The following is a 26,745-nucleotide window of genomic DNA, read 5'->3' on the forward strand; positions in this document are numbered from 1 at the left end:
ACGTCTTGGCAGCTTGGTCTGGGATGGCCCTCACCCCTCCTACCTTTTGCAGCTCCAGCATCTGAACAGCTACTACAAGACCATACGTGAGAAGGTAGGCCCGGAGCTGCAGAGGCGCCAGCTGCTGGAAGAGTTCGAGTGGCTGCAGCAGCACACAGAACCCCTGGCTGCCAGGGCCCCGGACACTGCCTCCCTGGCCGCTGTGTTGGCTGCTTCCACTCTTGCCATCCTCAGCTGGAGTATCTAGAAGCTCCAGACTCCCATGCTGACCCTCTTCCTAGATGTGGGGCTCACTGGCTCAGCTCCCATCACCCTGCACCATACACACCACCCAAGACTCCCACCACCGTCACCACCACCACCATCAGGCCATGGCCTGGAAGCTATTGCCCTGGCCTCCTTCTCCAGGACCAAGCCCAGGGGGACAGGGCTTTTGGCCCTGGGTGGGCCTCCTCTGGACTTGTACACCTCACCCTCAGCTCCCAACCGCAGACCTCACGATAGGAGGGCCAGCTAGTCCCTTCCCTCCCATGAGCCCAGTTGGCCCTACCTGGCAGATCCTGCTGCCACTGCTCCCTCCAAAGACCCAAGACCAATGGGGCAGTGCCCCCACCTCCAGTGGCTCATGGCCCTGGGAGAGCCCTACCCTATCTCCACCTGCTGGAGTAGCCAGAGCTGCTCTCAACCAAATTAGCCCCTACTTTTGGTCTTTCCATGCCCTTGAAACAGCCTCTGGCCGCAGCCCATCTGTCCCCAGCCAAACAATGGCTTCCTGGCTATAGCCACAGGGCCAAAGGAACGAGGGCTCCCTTGGGGCTGTCTGCTGTGCCGCCGGAGAGAGAGGAAGGAAGGGTAGTTGAGGCCTTTCATTTCCAGACTGCCACCCCAGGGTCCGGGAAACAGAGTAGCGGGGTGTGGGGGGGTGTGGGGGCTGGAGCTGGAGGGCAGCCAGGGAAGGTGCCTGTAGACCAGCCCCTCAGCATGTGAGCCCATCTCTCCTGAACCCCACGTAGGCTCTGTGCTGAGTGACAGCAGAGCTGGGGGGATTTGTCTGTGAGATGTGGCCCTACCAGAAATTGGGGGAACAGCTAGAACAGCCCCACCCAGTTACTATCCCGTACTTCCCTAGCCTGGGTGATGCAAGCGGTTTATGTTTGACTGTTGACCTAAAGGTTGGCAGTTCGAACCCACTCAGTAGCACCATGGAAAAAAGGCCTGGTGATCTGCTTCTGTAAAGATTATAACCAAGAAAATCCTATGGAGCAGTTCTACTCTGTGTAACACATGGGGTCGCCATGAATCAGAATCAACTCAACAGCAGCGGATTTGTTTTTAAAGTTCCAGGGCACACTGTGACAACACTATTAAATCCTCGCTGCATCGTTGGATAGCCATTCGCCTTGTCTGGTTCCCCCATTTTACAGACAGGAAAACTGAGCTCCAGGTAGGGGTGGGACTTGCCCAAGGACGTACAACATTTGCTTGGGAGATGGTGGAGCCACGATGAATCTACCAGCCCCTCTTTTGCCCTTCAGCACCAGGCAGAATCCTCTCTCCTCCTTCCCACCCTGTCCCCAGTTGATGAGCCCTCTGTTAGGGTGAGAAGAGTTGTCTCTAGGGGGGCGGCCGTTAGCCACCTGGGCTCACATCCTGCTAGATACTTAAAACACCCTGGCAACCACGCCTGCCTCTGGGTTTTGCATTGTGTCTGCTGTGTTGCCGGAGACTGCTGTTACCTGTGGTTTTTGTGGTGGGGAAGGTGGGGGCGGGGATGTGAGGTTCCCAGAAGCTCAGTTGGGGAGCACATGGGCTTGAGAATGTGCCTGTGAGCATGCGTGTGTGTGTATGCGTGTGAGCAGTGGTACACACACACACACACACACACATGTCCAGCCAACCACCTGTGCTAAAGGTGTGGTAGCTGTGGAGGGGAGGGAGGGGCCAGAGGGGAGCCCCACACTGGGGGACTTGTCGAGTGTGGTCCAGAGAAGTTGTAGCCAGCACCTTTGCCCAAAGGAACATAGCCAGGGTCAGGGGTGAGGTGGCTGGGAAGGGGAGAACCAAGTCTCTGGGGCAGGGTACTTGCAAAGGCACCAGTCAGAGGAGTCCACCCCCAGGGCCACCAGGCCTAGTTTGCTGGGTGTGAGAGTGACCTTCTCCGGTTACCCCCACTGCTGCTTGCATGAAAAGGCCTTATCCCTGACCCCCTTCCCTGAGAGCTAGTAGGCCCCAACGGTGGGCCCGTTTGCTGAGTAGTTTGCTCTCTCATCTGCTCGCCCACAAAGACATCTAGTAATAATAAAATTAAAGTCGTCATCCTCATCATCATCTCTACCATTTACTGAGTGTTTAGTATGGATCAGGAGCCCTGGTGGCGTAGTGGTTAAGTGTTCAGCTGCTAACCAAAAGTTCAGCAGTTTGAATCCATCAGCTATGAATTGCAATCAACTCAACAGCAGTGGGTTGGGTTGGGTTGGGTTGGGTTGGGTTGGGTTAGTATGGACCAGGTACTGTGCTAAAAGCTTTACATGCGTTTTCTCATGTGATCCCTACAAGATCCTATGAGAAGTTACTTTTGTTGTTGTTAGGTGCCGTCGAGTCGGTTCCGACTCATAGCGACCCCATGCACAACAGAACAAAACACTGCCCGGTCCTGCACCATCCTCACAATTGTTGCTATGCTTGAGCTCATTGTTGCACCCCCCACGTGTCTGTCAGTTTGTCGTACTGTGGGGGCTTGTGTGCTGCTGTGATGCTGGAAGCTATGCCACCGGTATTCGGATACCAGCAGGGTCACCCGTGGAGGATGGGTTTCAGCTGAACTTCCAGACTAAGACAGACTAGGAAGAAGGACCTGGCAGTCTACCTCTGAAAAGCATTAGCCAGTGAAAACCTTATGAAAGTTACTTTTAGCATTCCCATTTTCAGGTTGAGGGGACTGAGTGAGTGAGGCTCAGAGAGATGAACCAACTCCTTCAGGGTCACTCACCAGGTCCATGAAAGAAGCAGGATTCAACCCACTTAGACGACTCCAGAACCCGCTCTCTCAGAGAAGGTCAAGTGATACGGCTCTCACCACTTTATGGATGGGAGCGCTGATGGTGCAACGGTTAAATGCTCCGCTGCTAACCGAAAGGTCAGCCGTTTGAACCCACCCTGTGGCTCTGTGGGAGAAGGACCTGGTTATCTGCTTCCATAAAGATTCCAAAAAAATCATTGCCGCCAAATCAATTCCAACTCATAGCAACCCTTTAAGACAGAGTAGAACTGCCCCATAGGGTTTCCAAGGCTGTAGTGGTTAAGAGCTCGGCTGCTAACCAAAAAGGTCAGCAGTTCGAATCTACCAGGCACTCCTTGGAAGCCCTATGGGGCAGTTCTACTCTGTCCTATAGGGTCACTATGAGTCAGAATTGACTAGACAGCAATGGGCTTGGTTTTTTGGGCTTTAATCTTTGTGGAAGCAGACTGCCACATCTTTTTTCTGCAGAGCAGCTAGTGCGTTCAAACCACCGACCTCTCAGTTAACACCTGAGTGCTAACCACTGTACCATCAGGGCTCCTTCTGTAAAGATTACAGCCTAGAAAACCCTATGGGACAGTTCTACTCTGTCACATGGGGTCACTATGAGTTGAAAGTAGACTCGACCGAACCTAACAATTTCACAGATGAGGAAACTGAGGTTTGGCCAGGATCACACAGCTGATGAGAAGCAAAGACCCAACTCGTATTCCCTGCACCACACTGCCTCCCCAGGGCCTGCCAGCCCACACCTTCAACTTGGCACCCTGGCACTTGCTCCTGGGGTTTGGTAGGCCATGGGCAGCAAGAGGTCACTGGGTGCCTGACCAGGACTTTCAACCCAGGGCAGCTCACATGCTAGCCTTTTGTCTCTTCAGTGCAAGACCCCAAGCTCTGCCTGACGTCTGGTCCCCATAATTTAACTGCCCCTTCCAGTCCTCCATCTTGGGATCGAGACCTTCCACAAGCATGGCTGCAGAAGCGGCCGCAGCTACCCCCACTTCCTCTCTTCCTTGGGACCTGGATGGCCAGACTCTGGACCATGCAGGGAGAGGGGGCACACACAGCAAGACACCCACACACCGTTGTGAAGTGAATATAAATAAATGTCCCCTTGGTCTCTCATCCTTCATTTTTTTGCTGGAGGGTGGGGCTTACCAAACCGCTCCTCACCTACTGATTGCTGCTGTGGAGAGGGCCCTACAGAAGAACCACTTTTCCTAGGAATTAGGATTCTGGGGTTTTAGCCCCAGCTGTGCCAGCTGTGTGGCCTTGGGCAAGTCACTTGACCTCTCCAGTCTTCAATTACTCTTTCTGTAAAATCCCTGTACCGCCTTCCTATTGTGATTGTGGTAAGAGGCTCACAAGACCCGGATGTGAAAACCCTCTATAAGCCAGGAAGTCACACCGACAAGAGATAATGCTCTTACTTGCTCATCGCTAGTCCAACCCTTGCCTCACCTTTGGAGGTAGGTAAGGAAGGGATCTGGGATCCAAATTTTATGTATAAATAGCCCAGACTGGAAAGGCTTTTTGTTGTCATTAGCTGCCATTGTGTCAGCCCAAATCACGGTGACCCCATGCACAACGGAATGAAATGCTGCCTGGTCCTTTGCCATCACCATGATGGGTTGTGGCTCAGACCGGTGTGATCCTCAGGGTTTTCATTGGCTGATTTTTGGAAGTAGATCACCAGGCCTTTCTTCCTAGTCCCAGGAAGTGCTGCTGAGATCTGTTCAGCAGCATAGCAACATGCATGCAAACATCCACTGACAGGCGGGTGGTGCCTGTGCCTGAGGTTTCTCCACCATGGAAGGTGAGAATTCTACTACTAGGTCACCAATGCCTCAGAAAGGCTTTTCAGGGAATAGCTAACATATGTTTTTCCAGCTAGGCTCCCTGGAGCCCGAGGTTCCTCAGAAATGGCGCAGGGATTGCCAAAGAAAGCAGAGAGAGCTCCAACAAAAAGCAGCCCTTCTGGGCTTCCCATAGCACTTTATTTGAAGTTGTTGTGGGGCTGGCTTTATGGGAGTGTGACCTGTCCAAGCACACAGAGCCCCTCACTCAGAAGTGCCCATGCTTGGTTTAATGTCCTGCTATCGTCGTCTTGAAATTCTTATATTTTGAACGAGGGGGCCTGCATTTTCATTTTGCACTGGGCCCCACAAATATGTTGCCGGTCCTGGATGGGAGCTCCATGACTCAACAAATAAATAAACAAGCAAATGAAAAGCTGCTTCAATTCCTTCATTGTACAGATAAGGAAACTTCAATGGTAGCCCAGAAAGAGGAAGGGACTTACTAAAGGTCACATAGCCTGTTGGGGACAGAGCTAGTATTAAATTCCCAGCATCCTGACGGTGGAGTGTGTGGGTACTGCAAATGGTTAACTCGCTCTGCTGCTAACTGAAAGGTTGTAGGTTCAAGTCCACCCAGAGGTATCTCAGAAGAAAGGCCTGGCATTCTACTTCTGAAAAATGAGCCATTAAAAACCCTCTGGAAGACAGTTCTACTCTGACACACATGCGGCCACCGTGAATCAAAATCCACTTGATGGCAACTTGTTATTTTGTCACTCCTTTACTGCCTTTGATGAGCAAACTGAGGTCTAAGAAGACCTTTTTGAGGTCCCCCAGCAGTGACAACTGTAATGATGATGGTCCTTAACCACATTTCTTGACACTTTAAATCTTTTTTGGAATAGAAATGGGCATGGGCAAAATGATGCATACATACATACATATACACACGTGAATAGTCTGAAGAGTTCATTTTACAAACGATAACGAAGTCATTCCCTTCTCATTTGCCAGCCAGCTGGCTCAAGCTCTTCACTGGTTAGGCCCTCGGAAGGGGCTGGGCTGGCTACTCTTCACCCCGCTAAACCACGTCAGCAGTGAATTTTACCAACTCAGTGGACACTTCCTCAAACCAGTAGGTGGGCACACTCGCTGCCAAAGAAATAACAGAAATATGAAAGATGCAATAGCAACTGTTTCTTCCCTGTCTGTCCCTGCCCCCCATGGCTCATCACAGCTGGGAGCGGGAGGCACCCCAACTCAGCCAGCTCCTGCCCTGAGGCCGGCCTGGCTCTTCACTTCCTTGTTTCTTTGTGAAACAGGAACTGAGTAAGCAGCTCAAGTAGGGTAGGATGGGTGGTTGAGAAAGCCCCGGTGGTCCATGGTGAGGCCCAGGGTGAAGCGGAAAAGCTAGTTTCTCCCCTAGTGGGTCCTGGGTAGCTCTAGGCCCTGTTGCTTGTCACACCTTCTGTGTTATAGACTAGCTTGGGCTGACAGGCCCTGCCCTCAACACATGGGATATGGGCCACAGGGTCATGTAACAGTGTCAGATGGGCCCAGATGAGATGTAGAAGCAGGTGCCGACAGGCTGCTGAGGGGAGAAGGTGGCAGCCCCAAATCATCCCCAAGGGCTTCTTGGCTATGTCAATGGGAGAAACGCCCCAGCGGATCCTGAAGTGTACTGATGTGGTGCCAAGTACTTTCCATGAGCTGGGCACTGAACTGAGAGTGCTCTCTCTAAACGTCATTGGGACTGGCTCCACTTCCACAAGCAAAGCCCACATGGTTACTGTTTTTGTCTTGGCTGCTAACGAAGAGGTTGGCAGTTCAAACCCATCAGCCGCTCCATGGGAGAAAGATGTGGCAGTCTGCTTCCATGAAGATTATAGCCTTGGAAACCCTATGTGGCAGTCCTACTCTGTCCTATAGGGTCGCTATGAATGAGAATCGACTCAATGGTTTTTTTTTTTTTTTTTTTTGGTTTAGGGCTCCTTGCAGGTGACATCACTTGTCTAACCAAGGTCATGCAGCCAGTAGGTGATTTTGCAACAATTTGAATCCAGGTACCTGACTTCATTTCTGGGAGGTGTCCTGCTCACCCTCTTCCCTACAGTCCTAGACAATTGACCCCTTGGGGTCAAGGGTCCACTGCCCAGCGACCTTTGTCTTTGTCCTTGTAACCTTGGGACAGAGTCATAGGCTGAGTAGCCCAGCTCCTTTTGGTCTCCCAGAGCAAGGCGCTCCAGTGAGTCATCAGCATGTTTTTATCCTCTTCTGATGTTAATTGCCACAGCTGCCTGTAGGTGTTTTTTTGGTCTTTTTTTTTTAAAAAAAAAAAAACTGAGACCTTCTCAGAAGTTTAGAGATTCAGAGATGATTGTCCTTCCCCCCATCAGGCCCTGCTATCAGTGACTCCGATTAAATATCATTTCCAAAGCTGAAAGTTCCCTGTGTGTGTGTATCGTACTTGTACATGGAGAAGAGATGTCAAGATCCTCCTGCCATTTTTCTCATCGCTCTCTTCTGTCCTCCTTATCCCACCTGCGAGCTTCTTCTTCCAGCCTCCCTGCCTCAGATTGTTGTTATTAGACATCATCAAGTTGGTTCTGACTCATAGTGACCCCATGTAACAGGGTAGAACTACCCCACAGGGTTTTCGTGGCTGTTTTTTTAATCTTTACTGGAGCAGATTGCTAGGTCTTTCTCCCACAGAACTGCTGGGTGACTTTGAACCGCCAACCTTTCAGTTAGCAGCCAAGCGCTTAACCATTGCGCCATCAGGGCTCCTTTCTGCCTCAGATTACCACCATGAACTTTGCTAATGGGTCAGGCTACCAAGGCGGGCCTCACTTTGGAAATACCCAGGTATTGGCAAGGGGCTACGTGGTCTCTTCTTGGATATTTCTAGAGACAGGAAGATCACTATTTACCAGGGCAACAAGTACCATCGAAATATCCAAAATTACTTCCTTGGAATGAACCCAAACCTGCCATGTATCTGTTCCCCATCATTTCTAGCCACACAGAACAGATCTCCCTCCATTACACGACAGTCGTTTGTAGCCAACTTGCTTTCCCATCCCAACCCTCCAGACTCAATATTACAGGTGTTTAGTATCCTGGTGGTACAGTGGTTAAGAGCTACAGCTGCTAACCAAAAGTTCGGCAGTTCGAATCCACCAGCTGCTCCTTGGAACCCCTATGGGGCAGTTCTACTCTGTCCTACAGGGTTGTTATGAGTCGTAATCGACTCGACCGACTGCAATGAGTTTGTTTTGTTTTGTTTTAGTACTCCAAGAAGGAGCCCTGGTGATACAACAGTTAAGCTCTTGGCTGCTAACTGAATGGTTGGCGGTTCGAGCCCACCCAGCAGCTCTGTAAGAGAAAGACCTGGCAATCTGCTCCCATAAAGATTGTTGTTGTTAGGCACCATCGAATCGGTTCTGACTCATAGCTACCCTGTGTACCACAGGACGGAACAAAACACTGCCTGGTGCTTGAGCCCAATGTTGCAGCCACTGTGTCAGTCCATCTCATCGAGGGTCTTCCTCTTTTCCACTGACCCTGTACTTTGCCAAGCATGATGCCCTTCTCCAGGGACTGATCCCTCCTAACGACATGTCCAAAGTATGTAAGACACAGTCTTACCAACCGTGTTTCTAAGGGGCCTTCTGCTTGTACTTCTTCCAAGACAAGTTTGTTGGTTCTTTTGGCGGTCCATGGTATATTCAATATTCTTTGCCGGCACCACAGTGAGAAGGTGTCATTTCTTCTTCCGTCTTCCTTATTCATTGTCCAGCTTTCGCATGCATATAATGCGATTGAAAGGTTACATAAAGATTACAGCCTAGATTAAGGGGACTTCTAAGTCAATTGGCAAAATAATTATATTATGAAAACATTCTGCATCCCACTTTGAAATGTGGCATCTGGGGTCCTAGATGCTAACAAGCAGCCATCTAAGATGCATCAATTGGTCTCAACCCACCTGGATCAAAGGAGAATGAAGAACACCAAGGTCACATGATAACTATGAGCCCAAGAGACAGAAAGGGCCACATGAACCATAGACTTACATCATCCTGAGACTAGAAGAACTAGATGGTGCCCGGCCGCAACTGGTGACTGCCCTGACAGCAAGCACAACAGAGAACCCCTGAGGGAGCAGGAGATCAGTGGGATAAGCAGACCCCAAATTCTCATAAAAAGACCAGACTTAATGGTCCGACTGAGACTAGAGGAATCCCGGCAGTCATGGTCCCCAAACCTTCTGTTGGCCCAGGACAGGAACCATTCCCGAAGACAACTCATCAGACATGGAAGGGACTGGACAATGGGGAGGAGAGAGATGATGATGAAGAGTGAGCTACTTGTATCAGGTGGACACTTGAGACTGTGTTGGCATCTCCTGTCTGGAGGGGAGATGGGAGGGTAGAGAGGGTTAGAAACCGGCAAAATTGTCACGAAAGGAGAGACTGGAAGGGCTGACTCATTAGGGGAAGAGTAAGTGGGAGTAAGGAGTAAGGTGTATATAAGCTTATATGTGACAGACTGACTTGATTTGTAAACGTTCACTTAAAGCTCAATAAAAATTATTATAAAAAAAAAGATTACAGCCTAGAAAAGCCTATGGGGCAGTTCTATAAGTTGAAATCAACTCCATGGCACCCAACAACAGTACTTCACAAGTGGACATGGGCTTCCCTTTGGACCCCCGCTTAATCAGCCCTAGCAGCTGGGCATATAATGCAACTTCCAGACACCCTCCCCATCCTGCTCACTCCCTCCTGGGCCTGCTTCAAGGTGGCACCTATGGTATAGCACCTGAACCACCATAGGGTGCCAAGAGAGGGCTGTGAGCACAGGGTACCATAATTCTCTCACCTCATTCAGGAACTTGGAGCCTGCATCAGGGCACTTTAGCTTAGTGGTTAATAGCATGGGCCCTGGACCAAGACTAGACCTGCATTTAAAACTCAGCTCCCACCACTTACCAGCTGTGTGATCTTGGGCAACTTGCTTAGCCCCTCTATGCCTTAGTTTCCTCCCTTATAGGGTTGTTTGTAAAGCCCACCGCCTGTGTGGGGGAGAGAATAAGAAATATTTGGGACACTTTATCCAAATACATAGACATCCTCCACTATCCAAACTCTTACTATTACAAATCAGGAAAATATCCATCTGGAGAGTGTGGGATGCTGTCTAGATCTAGGCATGTCTAGATCTAGGCAGAAAGGTCTGGAAATCTACTCCCCAAAATTAGCCAGTGAAAACTCTATGGGTCACAATAGAATATTGTCCAATACAGTGCTGGAAGGTGAACCCCTTAGGTTCGAAGGCACTCAGAATACACAGTAGCCGCAACAATGGACTCAGGCATACCAACATTCGTGAAGATGGCACAGGACAGGACTTTTCTTTCTGTTGTACGTGGGGTAACGATGAGTCAGAGTTGAGTCGACGGCAACTAAATATCCAACCCACGATCATCTACCAAATCAGAATTGTTGGGTGGAGGGTAGAAGCAGGGGGCTGCTGCACGTGAATACAGTCTTTGTGTCTTTGGCAGCCCCATGCCCATCCTCGGAGGGTTCAGATTGATCTCATCATCAGTAGAGACACCTCTCCCAGCCGCCCCACCCCACCCCACACACACACCCTGCAATATTACTGCTAAATCAAGGCTCTTCTGCCCTGTGTTTATACTTCTGGGCACATTTTTGCAATATTTATCCCAACTTAGATTAAGGATATCTACTTTATAGGGTTGTAAACAAACAAACAAAAAAAACCAAACCCATTGTCATGGAGTCTGTTCCAACTCATATGGGGTTGTCCCAGTGCGATGAGGATTAAATAACGCTTGCAAAGTGCCTAATGTAGTGCTTGGCAAAGAACGAGTGCTGGGCAAACAGAAGCTTGCCACTCCACCTAGGATGTAAGCTCCCGGATGCAAAGGACCTTGACAACTATTCATTTTGTTATCTCCTCCAAGTGCCTAGCACAAGGCTGTACCCAGAGCAAGCTTCAAAGACCTGTCTGCTAGCCCACTATCAATTTTAAGGTATCCTTGTTCATTGAGAGGAGCCTGGATGGCTCAAGTGGTTTGCAACTGGCTGCTAACCTAAAGGTTGGCAGTTTGAACCCACTAGCTGCACCCCGGAAGAAAGGCCTGGCACTGCTTCCGTAAGATTACAGCCAAGAAAACCCTACAGAGCACTTCTATTCTGTAACACATGTAGTTGCCCTGAGTCCAATCGACTTGACACAACGGGTTTGGTTTTTTATTTGTTTGTTCACTGAACTTCTGACCTGACTCGCTTCTTTAGTCCAGAGCTCTGTGTACCTGGAACACAATCTATAAAATGCAAATGTGTTGCCCTGAAGGGGAAACCCATTAAAAGTGTTTAGGACCCATTAGCCAGCTGGGGCTTGACCTAATGGACTCAGGCCAGGGTAACCTGCGGGGAGAGAAAAGTCTGGAGAAGGCAAGTCCGGATGGGGGAGCCCTAGATTCCCAGTGCAGGAGTTGCTGACCACAGGAGCCAGATCTGAAAAGGAGCTAGAAGGGGTGGGACTGAAAACGCTCTCTCTCTTCTGCCCTGGAGGCCGGCAGCGCAGGCTGCCCACCTCTACTTCTCTCCAAGGTCCCTTCGCCTCCCCTCGCTGCTTTTTCCCAGGCCCCAGCGAGGCCGCCGGGCCCGCCCAGCGCCCCGGTTTGCCCGCTGCTTTGAAGGCTGCGGTTAGTGTGTGAGCTCTGCTCGCTGCAAACAGGAAGCGGTACACATCCTGCGCGCCCGGTCGGGACTGACGCGGCGCCGCGGTGCAGGCCTGGAAAGTTCTGAGGGCGAGGGTCCAGCCACCCGAGCCCAGGGTGTCCCGAGCCCCTGCAGCCGCGTCCCCCGAGCTGGGACCCTACCGGGCTGCCCGCCTGCCCCTGTACACAGCAAGCCGCAACGGCCTGATGGGCCACAAACTCTGTCCAGGGCTCCTTAGTCAATTACAAGGCACCGCATGTAGCCCTGGACACGCTGGGAGGGACTGGCTGACAGGCAAGTGCAGGCCAGTGGGGAAGATTTGGGGGCGCAGAATCTTGCATTGAATCCATCCGGTAGGCTGAGTAGAGCCAAAGGAAGTATGGTTCCAGCTAGGGGGAGAAGGGCTTGTCTTTCCCGAGCTCACCCCAGGGAAGGTTGGTGGGAAGGCATGGGACAGGGGACTGGGAGGAGGTCACAGGAACATCTTGGGAACAGGGGAACTGTCAGCCTAGGATTTCATGAGTGCCACAGAAGCAAAAGCCTTAAAAAGGTGCATACCTTTTACCTTAGCAACTCCCCTTCTGCAAATTTATCCTAAGGGAAATGTTGTGCGCGTGAATTTTGCCCTTAAGGATGTTCGGGGAATAGTTAAAAAAATTCGAGCCAACCTGAGTTCATCAGTGGGGGCCAGGAATCCCTGGGTTTCACAAATGGGTAAGCGCTGCACCACTAATCGAAAGGTTGATGGTTCAAACCCACCCAGAGGTGCCTGAGAAATAAGGCCTGGCAATCTACTTCCAAAAGATCACAGCCTTGAAAACCCTGTGGAGTGTAGCTCAACTCTGCACGCATGGGGTCACCATGAGTCGGAACCCACTTGATGGAAACTAACAACAACAACCCACACAGTGTGATGACCAGCAGTCATGACAAGTCACGTAGTTGAAGACTATTTCATAGCATGGGAAAATGTTAATGATACTGTGTTCAGCGTGAAAAGCAGGTACCGACACAGTTTGTGCAGTCTGATTTTAAAGCATCTTTGATGTTGTTGTCAGTTGCCATGAAGTCAGATTAGACTCACAGTGACCTTATGTACAACAGAAAGTGTTGCCTGGTCCCAAATCGTCTTCATGATTGCCGGTATGCGCAAGTCCATTGCTGAGGCTGCTGTGTATTTTTGAGTGCCTTTTTTTTTTTTTCCAACCTAGGGGGCTCATCTTCCAGCACTGTATCAGGCAATATTCTGTTGTGGCCCATAGGGTTTTCACTGACTAATTTTTTGAAGTAATTGCCAGGCCTTTCTTCCTAGTCTGTCTTAGTCTGGACGCTCCACTGAAACCTATCCACCACAGGTGACCCTGCTTGTATTTGAAATACTGCTGGCATAACTTCCAGCATGATAGCAACATGCAAGCCACCACAGTGCCACAAATTGTAGAAAGCAGCTTTTTTGAAGTATAATTGACATACAATAAACTGCACATGTTTAAAGTATACAATTTAAGTTTTGATTATATAAACACCCATGAAACCATCACCACAATCAAGATAATGAACGTATCCATCACTCCCAAAAATTTCCTTGTGCACCGTTGTGATTTCTCCCTCCTGCTTCTCCCCATCCACCCCCAACCATTGCTCTGTTCTCTATGCAGTGTAATTTTTGTGAAAAAAAAAAGTATGTAGAGAGAGATACTTGCAACAGAGAAGGTGATTCACCAAAACAATATAGAAGAGAAATTTTTTTCTTCTTTTTTTGAAAATCTGTATTGGCTAAATTGTATACAATGAATATGAATTACTTTTTAAATAAGAATAAGTCTTTAAGGTATTAAAATATCTGCCACAGATAATCCACAAAGTGAACAATCTAAATTTACTGCATAGGCACACGATGAATGCCTGTTGAATGGGACATTTGCTGGTGTTGTGGAGTTGCCTGCAAATACTTTTCAGCTGTTGTGGTGATGGCTGTGATGGTGAAAAGGTATGTGTGATGGCTGAGGGATGCAGATGGTAGGGGTGATCGCTCTAGTGATGCAGGCTGTAGGTGTGTTAATGGCAACAGGGGCGACTGCAGTGATGACGGCTGTAGGGCGATGGCTGAGAGGTTATGGCTGTAGTGATGGTGGCTATGGTGATGATGCCCAAGAAGTGATGGTTGTAGGGGTGAGGGTTGTAAGGATGAGAGTAGCAGTGGGAGTGCTTGACTATAGTGAGTCTCCATAAGGGCGATGGCTGTAAGCCTGATGGTTGTAGGGGTTATGACTGTAGGGACGATGGCTGAGAGGTGTTGACTATAGAAGTGATTATTCTAGTGCTGATAGCTGCAGGTGTACTAGTGGCAGTGGGGATGGCTGTAGTAACAATAGCTGCAGGGGTGATGGCTGTAAGAGTGCTGGTAGCAGGGGTCATGGTTGTAGGGGTGATTGCTCTAGTGCTGATGGCTGTATGTGTGCTGATGGCAGTGGGGATGACTGCAGTAATGATGGCTGTAGAGGTAACGGTTGTAAGGTGATGGCTGTAGGAGTGGAGGTAGCAGTGGTGGTGATGGTTGTAGGGGAAATGACTGTACAGGTGATGACTGTAGAGGTAATGGTAGTAGTAGTGATAGCCGTGGTAGTGCTGCAAGGTAACCAGGGGCATTGACGCAACAGGCAGAAAGATGGTCCAACTTCTGGTTTTTGGATTCTAGTCAATGAGATCAAGGACTTGAGTAGGCCATATAAATCTAGTACATTGGCCACCTCCGGGGAGTCAGAGCAGAAGTACTAGTGGTGATTGACGTGAGGCGGCAGAGTAGGGACTTTTCTCTGATTGTTCAACCCAAGAGCTGTCTGCATCAGAATCTCTGGAGAATGAAGCTGGGACTTCCTTCCTCCCCAGGGGCCGGCAGGGGCTGCGATTGCTGTAAGAGTAGGTCACGTGGCAGGGCTTCCTGTATGCCGCTGCCGCCGGGTGTCCATGGCCCGCACCCCCAAGCTGCCAGTGCAGCAGTCAGAGTGGCAGCCAGAGGTTCGGTCCATGCCGGACCCCTTGGACGGTGCTGGCCAGGCTGAGCAAGAGGCCTCTGCTTCTTGACACCTAGGAGAGCAGGGACGGAGTCTCACCAGGGCACAGGACCATGTTGCGCCGCAAGCCCTCCAACGCCAGCGAGAAGGAGCCCATGCAGAAGAGGAAGGTGAGGAGCATCTGTGGGAACTCACTTTTCCCTTTCCCCCTCAGCTCTTTCAACCCCATCCCCTCCAGGACCCAGACGTGGGAAAAGTCAAAGGCCATACGTCCGTCGAGTCTGTAGGTGAGGGCCATTCTACCAGAGGCCAATGAAACAGAGGCCCAAAGCTTACTAGACTAACAGAAGTCCAGAAGAGACTTAAAATTCTAGAGTAACAGGAGTTACAGAAGAGACTCTCCAGAGTCTAGAGTTAAGAGAATTGAACCCTACCATGGTGGGATGGATAGAGACCTAAAATGAGAGGCTAGAATCTTAGACTAGAATTCAAGAATTACCAAATACGGCTCTTGAGTTGAATCCTGAGACTGCGCTTTATTCCCTCTCCCCTATGCTGATTTTCTGCCCCTTCTGCCAGAGCATGGCCATCTCACTCAAAGGGCCCCACCAGGTGCCCATCTTGGAGCCATGATGCTCTCAGGCCCCCGCCCTTTTGCCATCGCCCAGACGCTGCCCATTTGGCTCAGCTCTATTGCTGCTCCCCAGCATCCCCACTGGAGAGGGAGCTACCCCAGCCTGCTGGCCCCAGGTGATTTCTCGACTCAGGAAAAGGGTCTCCAAACCTGCAGAAGGATGTGGGGCAGCATAAAGTTTCTTCCTAGGTGAGGAAAAATTGTTTGCCAAGAATGAGAAATGAAGCCGGTGAGGTGGTGAGTAGGAGTGAGGGTTGAAGAGGGGAAGTTCAGTGAGGCGACTTTAAAGGTCAGGAAAAAAGTAACTGTTGTGGAGTGCTCAGGTGTTCATCTTCTTGGGGCAGAGGTCAGACTAGAAGATTCCTTGAAGGCTCTGGCAGATCTAAGATTCCTAGACTTAATTGTATGATTTGATTCTAGGATTTTCCCAGGCCATCAACAAATATATCCTTCATATACAGCAGGATTCTAGAACCACCCAAAAGGAGGCCTGAACCACCGGGTTCAAAAAGCCCATCCCCAGGCCAAGGTCTGGGGCCTCCAGGCCCTCACTGTACCCTGCCAGTTTCCCCTGGAGCTCAGTCCAGGTGCCCTGTAGGGGAGCCCCCTTGTCAGGGAAGCAGCTCCCAGGTGGAGGCTGAGACAGCTGAGAGGCTGAGCCCCAGGGCACTGGGGTGTACATCCTGACCCCTCTCAGGGTCTGGGGTGGCTGCCATTTCCGGCAGTACTCTCCCCAACCCAGCTGCTTCTCTAAGGTTGCAGCGGAGGTGGGTGTGGGTGAGATTCATGAATCTTCACACGGGCTCTGTCACCCCTCCCCAGCGCTAGACCCAGCAGGCTTGCCATTGGCTGCCGCTCCTCCTTGAGTGAGCCAGCAAGCAAGCAAGCGAACAGGCCACTTCCCCTTACTCTCTGGCTGGTGGGGGGTGGGAAGCAGAGAGTGCTCTAAACACTGCTGGGCCCCAAACCACAGGGGAGCTGAGCTGGGGGAAAGAATCCCAGAAAGAGCTGACACTTTGACACTGGGACCCAGTGCCACCTCAGGCGGAGGTACCCAGGAGCACACAGAAGCCAGAAGTCCCCTTCTACTTTCCCAACATCGATGAATTACCCAGCTCCTGTGTTGGGAGGGTGGGTCTCTGGGATTTCCCCCGGGCCTCTCCCAGGAGAAACCAGGCCCTTGTTGCGTTCTGAGGTCCACGTCCAACCCTGTAGGGAAGATAACCCAGGCAAACCTCACACCACCTCATCCCACCCCAGCCGGAGCCAGGAAGAGTTTGCCTCCACACACTCTCAAACCCTCATGCCATGGAAATTGCCTTAGCCTGAGTGACCTTCCAGGCAGCTGAGCAGAGGCGCAAGCAGGCACTCCGTGGTCATGGGGTTGGGACGGGGCACCTAATCCGGATCAGGAAGGACTGGGGAGGCCCCGGAGCAGGGGGCGAGCATGCCCTTTGGCTGATTTTTGGGTACGTTTTGCTTCCTTCAAGGTCTCTCCCCAGCTGAGATTTCATAAGGTGGAAATAGCATCTTCCCAGGCCCAGAGACAGTGGGCCTAGCCCTATCATGGCTTGCACCGGTGACCTGGGCAAGTCCCTTCCCCTCAGAGCCTGGGGTGACATGGGGAGGGGAAAGTACACAGGCAAGAGAAACCTCTCTCCTGCCCCTGCTTCTCTTCCTGTGCCTGCCAAATGGAGAATGTGCTGGGCAGGGGGCAAGAAAGCTGAGCTGGAACCCTGCTGCTACCACTTTCTAGAGAGCTGTGGAACCTTGGACAGTTCATTTACTCTCTTCGGGTTTCAGTTTCCTCATCTCTGAAAAAGGGGCTAGCTCCTGATCTGCTCACCTCGGGAGGTTGTATGGCTGGCTTGGGACAACAAATATGAGAGGACTCTGTGGCCTGCATGCATGCCCACACAAAGGAGTGCATACTGACCCTCTGGGCAGACTGGGAGCACACTGCAGAGAGGAACGAGCCATGGTTCTAGCCCTGAAGTTGAATAAACAAGTAGGTACTGGGTTTTTTTTAATAGCACTAAGGAAACCCTGGTGGTATAGTGGTTAAGTGCTACGGCTGCTAACCAAAAGGCCGGCAGTTCAAACCCACCAGGCACTCCTTAGAAACCTATGGGGCAGTTCTACTCTGTCCTAGAGGGTTGCTATGAGTCGAAATTGACTTGATGGCAACGGGTTTGGTTTTTTTTTTTTTTTTTAATAGCACAAAGAACCACCACTGAGTGAGGGCTCCTCAGGAGGCAGGCACTGTGCTCTGCACTTTCTCTACCTCTTAGCTCGTTGACTCTTCATGACAACCTGAAGTCAGGGCAGGTACTGGTATTATCCTTATTTTACACCTGGGGCTCAGAGAGGTGAAGTGACTTGCCCAAGACCACAGAGCTAGTAAGCTGCAGAGCAGGGGTTCAAGACAAGATTTGTCTGACTCCAGGGTCTTAACACTTCCTCTCTCCACTCTCTTGTCACCTCAGTGATCTCAAAAGTTCTAGAAAAGTCTGAGGAGCATAAAAGACTCAACTCATCAGTGGGAGAGCTCTGTAGGGCAGATCCAGATGGCAGTGGAATGAGTGATCTTCCAGACAGCCAAGCAGAGGTGGGAGAAGGCCCTCCAGGATGGTGGGGCCTGGAGGGGGCACCTATCCTGGCTCACGAAGGATTAGGAGGCATACCCCTCGGCTGCCCTTTAGAAATGTTTTACCTCCTTCAAGGTCTTTCTACACTCCCTTTGGTCTGAATTCCCCCAAATGCTAGTGTTGGTGTGTAGGAAGCGAAAGAGATTTGTCCTGAGACTTGCCTCCCTTAAGGGAGGTCCTACCCCACCTCACCCCCACTTTCCATCACACACCAGACCTCCCACCAGGGGAAATGGAGAGGAATGCAGGCTTCTGTTACAGTGCTCAACTCTTCCCCCTTTTCCAGTCTTTTCTTGCCCTTGTCTTGCCCATTCCCACCACACTACTTTCCCCATGATTCCCTTCTTACAGCATCCCTTCAGCCAGGACACCCACCCCACCAGCATGCACTTAGTCTTGTCAGTAGCTCCCTATTGCCCACTGGGTAAGGCCCAAGATCCTTAGCATCACTGGCACAAGCTTTCATGGCCTACCTGGCCCCTGCTTACCTTTTCTGCTCCACCTGCCACCACTCCCATTGGCATACCCATCATTCCCTCACACGAGGAATGGCCCAACTCTCTCTTGTTCAGACCCTTCCACACTCCATCCGAAGAAACCCTGGTTCCCCTTCATGACACAGCTCAAATGTGCCTCCTCCATGAAGCCCCCCTGAGCCCTTCCTCCTCCATGCTCTCACTTGCTCTCCTTGTACCTCTGTTCAAACGTCACCCACATTGGCACTGCACTCAACTCACTTCTGTACGGTGGGCTACTTCCTGAGCTCTGAGGGGTGTGAGCACAGCACCATGCACAGGCTTCCAGAAACACAGACCTGGGTGTGGACCCCTGCTCTTCCTGCTGCTACCTGCTGATCATTTCTCTGAGACTCAGTCTTCTCAGCGATGAAGTGGGAATGGAACAAGGGGCTGTGTGAGCGGGTGCACCCTGAAGTGCTTAGCAGAGTTCCGGGTACGGGGGAGGTGTTTAACCCCCTCAGATTATCTTCCTGGGAATGCCATAACAAAGGACCACAGATTGGGTGGCTTAAAACAACAGAAATTTATTCTCTCACAGTTCTGGAGGCTAGAAGCCCAAATTCAGGGTGCTGGCAGGGCCATACTCTCTCTGAAGGCTCTAGGGAGGATTCTCCCTTGTCTCTTCCAGCTTCTGGTGGTCCCAGGAGTTCCTTGGCTTGTTACAACATAACTCGTCTCTGCCTCCTGGCCATCTTCCCTTTGCATCTGTCTGTGTCTGCATCTCTTCTTCTCTTTTTATAAGAACACCTGTCATATTGGATGGCACAGTGGTTAAGTGTGACAGCTACTAACCGAAAGGTTGGCCGCTGGAATCCACCAGGCGCTCCTTGGAAACCCTATGGGGCAGTTCTCTGTCCTATAGGGTCACTATGAGTCGGCACCTACTTGATGGCAATGGGTTGTGTGTGTGTGTGTGTGTGTGTGTGTGTGCGTGCGTGCGTGTGTGTTTTCCTATTCCGGTCTGATGTCCTGTTAACTAAGTACATCTTCAAAGACTCTATTTCCAAATAAGATCACATTCACAGGTACTGGAGGTTAAGACTTTTTTTTTTTTTGAGGTAAAATATATATAATATAAAATTTGCCATTTTAACCATTTTTAAGTGTACAATTCAGTGGCATTAATTCCGTTCATGATGTTTTACAACCATCACCACTATTGAGCATGTCTTTTGGGGGGACACAATTCAATCCATAACACCACTCATTTCTGGATTCCTCCCCCTACACATAGGCCAGTGCCGGCACCCAGAGGGTGCTGGGTGTATGACTGTTACACTGAAGTAGCTGAGCGGGGAGTTGGGGAGAGACCTGGAAGAACCAAGATTGCTTAGGGGGCAGGAGAAGAGGGTGCCAACCATGCAGCGTGAGACTCAAGGGCGTGTCAGGGGAGGCCGTCTGCAGGGGGCAGTGCCTTTTAAACTGGATTTGAAGAATGTTTTTTAGATTTACTATTTTTACTATAGTAATATGTATAAAAAAATTTTTTTAATATGTATGTATATGTGTGTGTGTGTGTATATATGTATAGAATAATGAAAATATATAGGAGTCCCCGGGTGGTGCAGTTAAGTACTCCACTACTAGCCAAAAGGTTGACTGTTCAAATCCACCCAGAGGTGCCTCAGGAGGCAGTCCTGGTGATCTGTTTCCAAAAGGTCGCTACTCGGTCCCTTACTCCAAGGGTAGCCACTATCCTGCCTTCTAACAGCACACATTAGCTTTCGGCCTTTTTTATTTTTTAATTGTGCATTAGGCGAAAGTTTACAGAGCAAATTAGATTCCCATCTGCTAGTTTGTACATAAAGCGTTCCATGACACAGGTTTCATTCCCCGTAATGTGTCAGCACTCTCCTCATTTCCGCCCTGGGTTCCCCGTTGCCTTTCGTCTGGATTTTCTACCCCTTCCTGCCTTCTCATCTTTGCTTTTGGCCAAATGTTGCCCTTTTGATCTCATATAATTGATTGTTCTGAGGAGCACATTCCTCTCAGGTGTTATTGTTTTTTTTATTGGCCTGTCTACGGTTTGGCTGAAAGGTGGTCTCAAGGAGTGGCTTCGTTTCCAGTTCAGAAGGCTGTCTTAGGGCCATAGTCTTGGGGGTTACTCCAGTCTCTGTCAGACTAGTAAGTCTGGCCTTTTTTGTGAATTTGATTTTTTGTTCTACAGTTTTTCTCCTGCTGTGTCTGGGACCCTCTCTTAAGATCCCAGTCAGAGCTGTTGGTAGTGATAGCCGGGCACCATCTAGTTCTTCTGGCCTTGGGGTTGTGTAGGCTGTGGTTCATGCTGTCCATTAGTCTTTTGGACTAATTGCTCCCTTGAATCTTTGGTTTTCCTCACTCTTCTTTGCTCCAGATAGGAAGAGACCAGTAGTTGTATCTTAGAGGATTAATTGAAAGCTTTTAAGACCCCAGACGCTACTCACCGAAGTAGGATGCAGAACATTGTCTTTATGAACTATGTTGTACCAATTGATATAGATGTCCCCCAAGTCTATGGTCCTTTGCTTTTGAGCCTAGGAACTTCATTCTACGAGGTGTTTGGTTGGTTTTGCCGTTTTTAAAACTTTACATGTGTGGAACCACATAATCTGTGCTCTTTTGTGGCTGGCCCCTTTGCTCAACATCCTATTTGTGAGACTCATCTGTATTGTGGGCGACAGTTGTACTAATCTCATTGCTGTGTACTGTTATATGATTGTACCATAATTAATTTATACATTCTACAGTTGATAGGCATCTGGGTTGTTTTCAGTTAAACTGGATTTTGAAGGAGGGGAGAAACCATGGTTGACAGAGGGAAGGGACAACTGTTCCAGGTGGGGAAATGCCCTGGTAAGAGCCTGGAGGTGGGTCACATGAAAGGCTAAGTTTAAACTCCCATCTGACAAGGGATAGTTATGTACCAGCCACTGTTCTAAGTGTTCTGTGTGTACCCACTCGTTTCATCCTCATGATACTCCTATGAGGTCGATGTTACTGCCTTTGTTTTACTGATGAGGAAACAGAAGCCCAGAGAAGTTAAATACCTTACTCAGATTTACACAGCTAGTAAATGGCAGAACCAAGATTTGAACTCTTGCCATCTGAAACCATGTGAAGAAACTGAGGTTCAGAGGGATTAGGTAACTCGCCTGAGGTCACACATCCCAGAGTTAAACACAGCAATGTAGCTCCATCCAAGAGACCCACATGCTCCCCTTAGAACATAGAAGAGGAGCCGACAGTGTATGTGACCTCTAAGAAGCCCTCACCCCAAAGGAAGTTCAGACAGAAACAAAAAGGGACTCCAGGATTTCAAGCTATCCTTGCATGGGGTCACTTCAGGGTCACTGAAAGGCACTTAGGACATTTGGGGCTGCCCCTGAGGTTGGAGGTCCAAAACCAAAAGCCAAACCCAGTGCGGTCAATTCCGACTCATAGCGACCCTGTACGACAGAGTAGAACTGCCCCATAGAGTTTCCAAGGAGCGCCTGGTGGATTCAAACTGCCGACCCTTTGGTTAGCAGCCGTAGCACTTAACCACTATGCCACCAGGGTTTCCTGAGGTTGGCAGTAGGCCCATTAAAAGGACACCCTGGCTGCCCCCTACCCTTAGTCATCCAAAGAGCCTGTGTAGCCTTTCCATTTCCCTGGGCTGAGAAGCGGCCAGCTGGGCTCAAGCCATAGCACCATCTCCATGGCCCCTTTGATTGTCCCCTCCTAATTTGTGGGAAAGCTGGTAATGAGGGGCCCTAAAACAGGATCCTGGGAGCCATAGGCCATTCCTCCCAGGCCCCAGGCTGCGGATTAATGACAGGAAAAAGCCAAGGGAAAAAGGCCCAATTAGAGGGTAGCCAGGAGGTGAGTTTACTCTTCCCCAACAAAGCCTACTTCCGGCTATATGCCTGCCCTCCAGCTTGCTTTCCAGGCTCACCCATCCCTGGGGCTTCCCGGGTGACTCCCAACTTCCTGGTCTACAGAACAGTCTGAGGGGTGGTGGAGGGAAGGCCACAACAGCCCCATCAGTCTATAAAGAGCAGCCCAGCTTGCCCTCCTTGGCCTCAGGCCAGCCCAGTGCCCACCCTCTCTCTGTTCCCTCTTTTCCATGCAATAAGAGGAGGAAGTTATCCAGGCAGCTGCATCCTACCTATACAAGGGGAGGAAACAAGTAGAAGGTAGTGGAGAGAAGGGGAAAGAAAGGGAGAAAAAGAGGAAAGACTTATGGGAGGAGAAAACCAAGGAAGGAGCATGGAAGAGATGCGTGGGAACCAGAGCGGTCACCCCACAGTCAGGCTTACCCCTTCCTACCCCAATTCACAGCCCTTTTTCCCAGCTCCCCACTATAGTGCATAACGGCTTTTCTGACTGAGGCCATAGGTGCCCCACCCATGAGTTCCTCGTGCTGGTAGTGTTGGCTTGGCCTGACCGCTAACCTAGTTATTGGTCAACTAACTTGCTGGGCCCTCTAGGAATGTGTGTCCCCTGAGCTCTGATAGCTGATTTGGCTTTAGTCAAGACCCACCGAGAGTACTAAACTGCTACACTGTAGTCCCCAGGAGTTGGGACCAATTGTCTGTATGTTGGGAGCAGGGTGGCAGGTGACATTGCCCCTGCCCCGGGGGCTTGTCATTGGACCCTTCCCTCCCCTTTAGTAGGAAAGAGGATGTGAAACTTTCAGCTTTATGTGGGTTTAGGGCTTCAGTTCCTCAAGCCCTTATCTCGGGTGTCTGCAGTCTATTCCACTGTATCTGTCTGGCCATCTGTGAACCCTGGTTCCTGTGTGTATCTTCTGGTCTTGACTGTTTATCTTGATACAGGCTCAGCCTCAACCTCTTGTGTCTAAAGCCTGCCCTCCTTACCTACCTTGCCCTGGTTTCCAGCTACTTTCTTGGCATGTGCGTGAATATACAGTTAACAAAGCACATTTCCTGAAAACAGTATCATCAACAAAACAATCGGTCATGCCCAAAAGTTTGAACACAGGAAAACACCAAGAGTAGCCACTCATCACAGTAGTGGCTAAGGTTAAAAGCTGAGATGAATAAAGAGAAGATGGTGATTTTCTTTTACTAAATTAAAAAAAAAAAAGCCCCAAGTATTTGTGTCCCAAGTCTTTGGACACCTTCTGTGAATAAGCCTCTACTGTGCTATGAGTCGGAACAGGCACAGGTTTAGGTTTTTTAGTGGTTTACCAGTAAGTGTAATGCCAGGTCTTGCTGGCTTCTAGTGAAATTGCCATGCTCTTCTTGGGACACAGATTTATCAGACTGGAGGCCCCAGTATGTTTAGCCCTATCAATGATTGGAGACCATGCTCAGAGCATGCCAGAGCCACAGGGTTTGGGAGGGATTTACTCTTAGTTATGTAAAGGTAGGAGTCGCTGGGCAGTGAAACCGTTACCATGCTCAGCTGCTAACCAAAAGGTTGGAGTTTTGAGTCCACTCAGAGGCAGCTCAGAAGAAAGCCCTGGCAATCTACTTCCAAAAAATCAGTCATTAAAAACCTCATGGAGCACAGCTCTACTCTGACACACATGGGGTCACCATGAGTCGGAACTGACTCCACGGCAATTGGTGACTCGTACGTAAAGGTGATATTCTCGTATGTGCTGAGCTATGTCTTTAGTAATAGAAATATATTTACTCCGACTCATTTAGGCTTTCACTCTAGGGTTCCATGGTTATAAAAACCCAGATTCAGGTACTGGTGGAAATTTGGGCTTAGTCTGAGGCTTGGGCAGGAGCTTGGTCTATAGCCAGGGTCAGGGGCCCATTCAAGGCTGAAGAACAGCAGGAAGCCAGGTAGCTATAAGGACGTCTTGGTGCTTCACCCCATTTAGCTCTGTGCCCTCTGGCCACATGTGGCTCTGCCCAGCCCTGAGGTATGTGTGTGTGAGTGTGTGTGTGTGTGTGAGTGTGGGTGTGGATGTGGGTAGGTGGGTAGGTGGGTGATGGGAGGGACAAGAGCTTTCCTGGGGCAGCCATTTCAACGCCACTGATTTCAACACCTCTGCTTCTTCCAGCTCTCACTTCAGCGCTCCAGCAGCTTCAAGGATTTTGCCAAATCCAAGCCCAGCTCCCCCGTGGTGAGCGAGAAGGAATTTAATCTGGATGATAATGTGAGTTTCAGAACCTCCTTGGGGGACCTGGCTGCAGGCCCTGGATGGGGAAGTGAGTGGAGTGGTGGGGGGGTGGGAGGAGAAATGAAATCTTAGGACTGTTGGGACAAGGCCTCCCTGAACACAGAAGCCCACCTCTCCCGCCCACCAAGATGCTGGGCCCTAGGAGCTGACCTACATTCTTTCATGTTACAAATTAAAGAGGCCCCTGGCAGTGGATGGAGGCTGAGGACAGGGCTTGTTGTTGTTGTGTGCTGTCAAGTTGATTTTGACTCATAGCGACCCCATGTGACGGAGTAGAACTACTCCATAGGGCTTTCTTGGCTGTGACCACCAAGTCTTTCTCACATGGAGCCACTAAACAAAAAACCCACTGCCGTCGAGTCGATTCCGACTCATAGCGACCCTATAGGACAGAGTAGAACTGCCCCACAGGGTTTCCAAAGAGCGCCTGGCGGATTCGAACTGCCGACCCCTTTAGTTAGCAGCCGTAGCACTTAACCACTACGCCACCAGGAGCCACTAGGTGGGTTCAAACTGCCAACCTTTAGGTTAGCAGCTGAACACTTAACCATTGCAGACAGGACTAGCATTGAGGTATAAAGGGATGGGGGCCACTCATTCCCATCCCCTCTAGCCTCTGCTATGAACAGAAAGACCTCCTTCTGCCTCCAAGTTCTAGACCCAGGCAAGGCCACCAAGGTCCCTGGACCTCTCTCTTTGTTTCCATAGATTCCAGAAGATGACTCAAATGTCCCTACTCCGGAGGATGCGGGGAAGAGTAGCAAAAAGCTGGGGAAAAAGTGGAGGGCAGTGATTTCAAGAACCATGAACAGGAAGATGGGCAAGATGATGGTGAAGGCCCTATCGGAGGAGATGGTGAGGCCTGGGGGGCAGGGGCGGGGTGGGGGGGGTAGGAGATAGGCACTATTCTGGCAGGATGTGAACGTGGCCACCTTGACAGCCACTGCTCAGGTATGACACCTGAAAACCCTATTAAATACAAGAAGGAAGGTCACATGGCAGGGGGAGTTCACACTTTGCTGTGGACATCAAAACAGGGCACAGTCCTGAGGGGGCAGGACTCTGGCTGGAAGGGGTGGGGTTTGAGGAGAGATCAAAGTCTGGAGAACAAAAGCTTCCTGGGAAGGCAGGCATGAGGGGAGGGGCTGCTGAGAGGGAGATGAGATTGCCTGAGGCCAATTCATCCACCAAAAAGTTTTGCTTGGAGCTAGTTCCTGGGATTGAGAGGGCCTGACCTGAAGAGAATCCCTGTGCGAGAAAGGAGAGAGCCTGGTTTCTGTCCAGGGAGAAAGGGTGGCACAGACATAGCTGTCGGGCAGGCATATCCCAAGTAGCTTCAAATCCCACAGTGAGTCTGGTGTGCTTGTGGCTCTTTTAGAAGACATTGAGGCCGTGGTGTGCTGGAGCTGGCTCATACCAGCTCCTACCAGCTCTTGAGAGCCATTGGTCAAATTTTCAGGAATTTTGTGAGCCAGTTGTTAAACACAACCGTTATGAAAAATTAAAATTATATATACACACAATTAAACTAATTATATTAAAAATTAAGATAATAAGTACTCAAAACTCATCACTTCCTAATTCTTGTACTACATGTCTTATCATCTACGCTCTTGAGAGAAACCCTGGTGGCACAGTGGTTAAGAGCTACAGCTGCTAACCTAAAGGTCAGCAATTCAAGTCCACCGGGCGCTCCTTGGAAATCCCATGGGGTAGTCCTATTCTGTTCTAAAAGGTCGCTTTGAGTCGGCATTGACTCAACAGTGACAGTTTTTTTTATGCTCTTGAGGTTATTTGCATCCATAGTATCTGTGTGATGGAAACACTCTATAATGGTGCGCGCTGCGCGTCTCTTCCCACCTCCTCCTTCAGTGTCATCACAATGGGAGCGTGACATAGGCCATGGTGGGGAGTATTTACAATTGGAAATTGGCAAACGCTACAAATCAGGCCTTTGTAGAGAGCCAGTTGTTCAGAGTTCCCAACACACCACTGCACTGAGGTACGTCGACGTCGAGGGGGTAGGAGCAATGAATTCTGGAGTCAGACCAACTTGGTTGTGGAGTCCTGAGCTACCGCTTACTGCTGATCAACCTTAGGAATTTAGTCCTCCTCTATATAAACTCAGGACAAGCATAGCACTTACCTTAGAGTGTCACTGTGACGATGAAATGAAATGACAGGCATACACATTGTTAGGAGCACGGCCGAAAATAGTTCCTCTCCAGCACCAC

At 50.1% G+C, this 26,745-nt stretch overlaps 2 protein-coding genes across 3 annotated transcripts in view; both read left to right on the plus strand.

The window, feature by feature from the left end:
* XPNPEP2 (X-prolyl aminopeptidase 2) overlaps window positions 1-11,595 on the plus strand; it is a 40,552-nt gene extending 28,957 nt beyond the window's left edge. Inside the window, exon 21 of the mRNA XM_003414749.4 lies at window positions 53-11,595. Coding sequence (XP_003414797.1) covers window positions 53-247 — 195 coding nt within the window. The 3' untranslated portion in view covers window positions 248-11,595. The remainder of the gene's footprint in view (window positions 1-52) is intronic.
* Window positions 11,596-14,512: 2,917 nt separating this feature from the next.
* Window positions 14,513-26,745, plus strand: part of SASH3 (SAM and SH3 domain containing 3) — a 29,792-nt gene continuing 17,559 nt past the window's right edge. Inside the window, exons 1-4 of one of the 2 annotated variants that reach the window (XM_023553839.2) lie at window positions 14,513-14,760; window positions 17,028-17,232; window positions 24,392-24,487; window positions 25,220-25,366. In XM_023553839.2, coding sequence (XP_023409607.1) covers window positions 17,107-17,232; window positions 24,392-24,487; window positions 25,220-25,366 — 369 coding nt within the window. In that variant the 5' untranslated portion in view covers window positions 14,513-14,760; window positions 17,028-17,106. The remainder of the gene's footprint in view (window positions 14,761-17,027; window positions 17,233-24,391; window positions 24,488-25,219; window positions 25,367-26,745) is intronic. The other variant, XM_003414838.3, reaches the window with a different exon arrangement.

The sequence above is a fragment of the Loxodonta africana genome, chromosome X (assembly GCF_030014295.1).
Source record: "Loxodonta africana isolate mLoxAfr1 chromosome X, mLoxAfr1.hap2, whole genome shotgun sequence".
In the NCBI taxonomy this organism is placed as follows: Eukaryota; Metazoa; Chordata; class Mammalia; order Proboscidea; family Elephantidae; genus Loxodonta; species Loxodonta africana.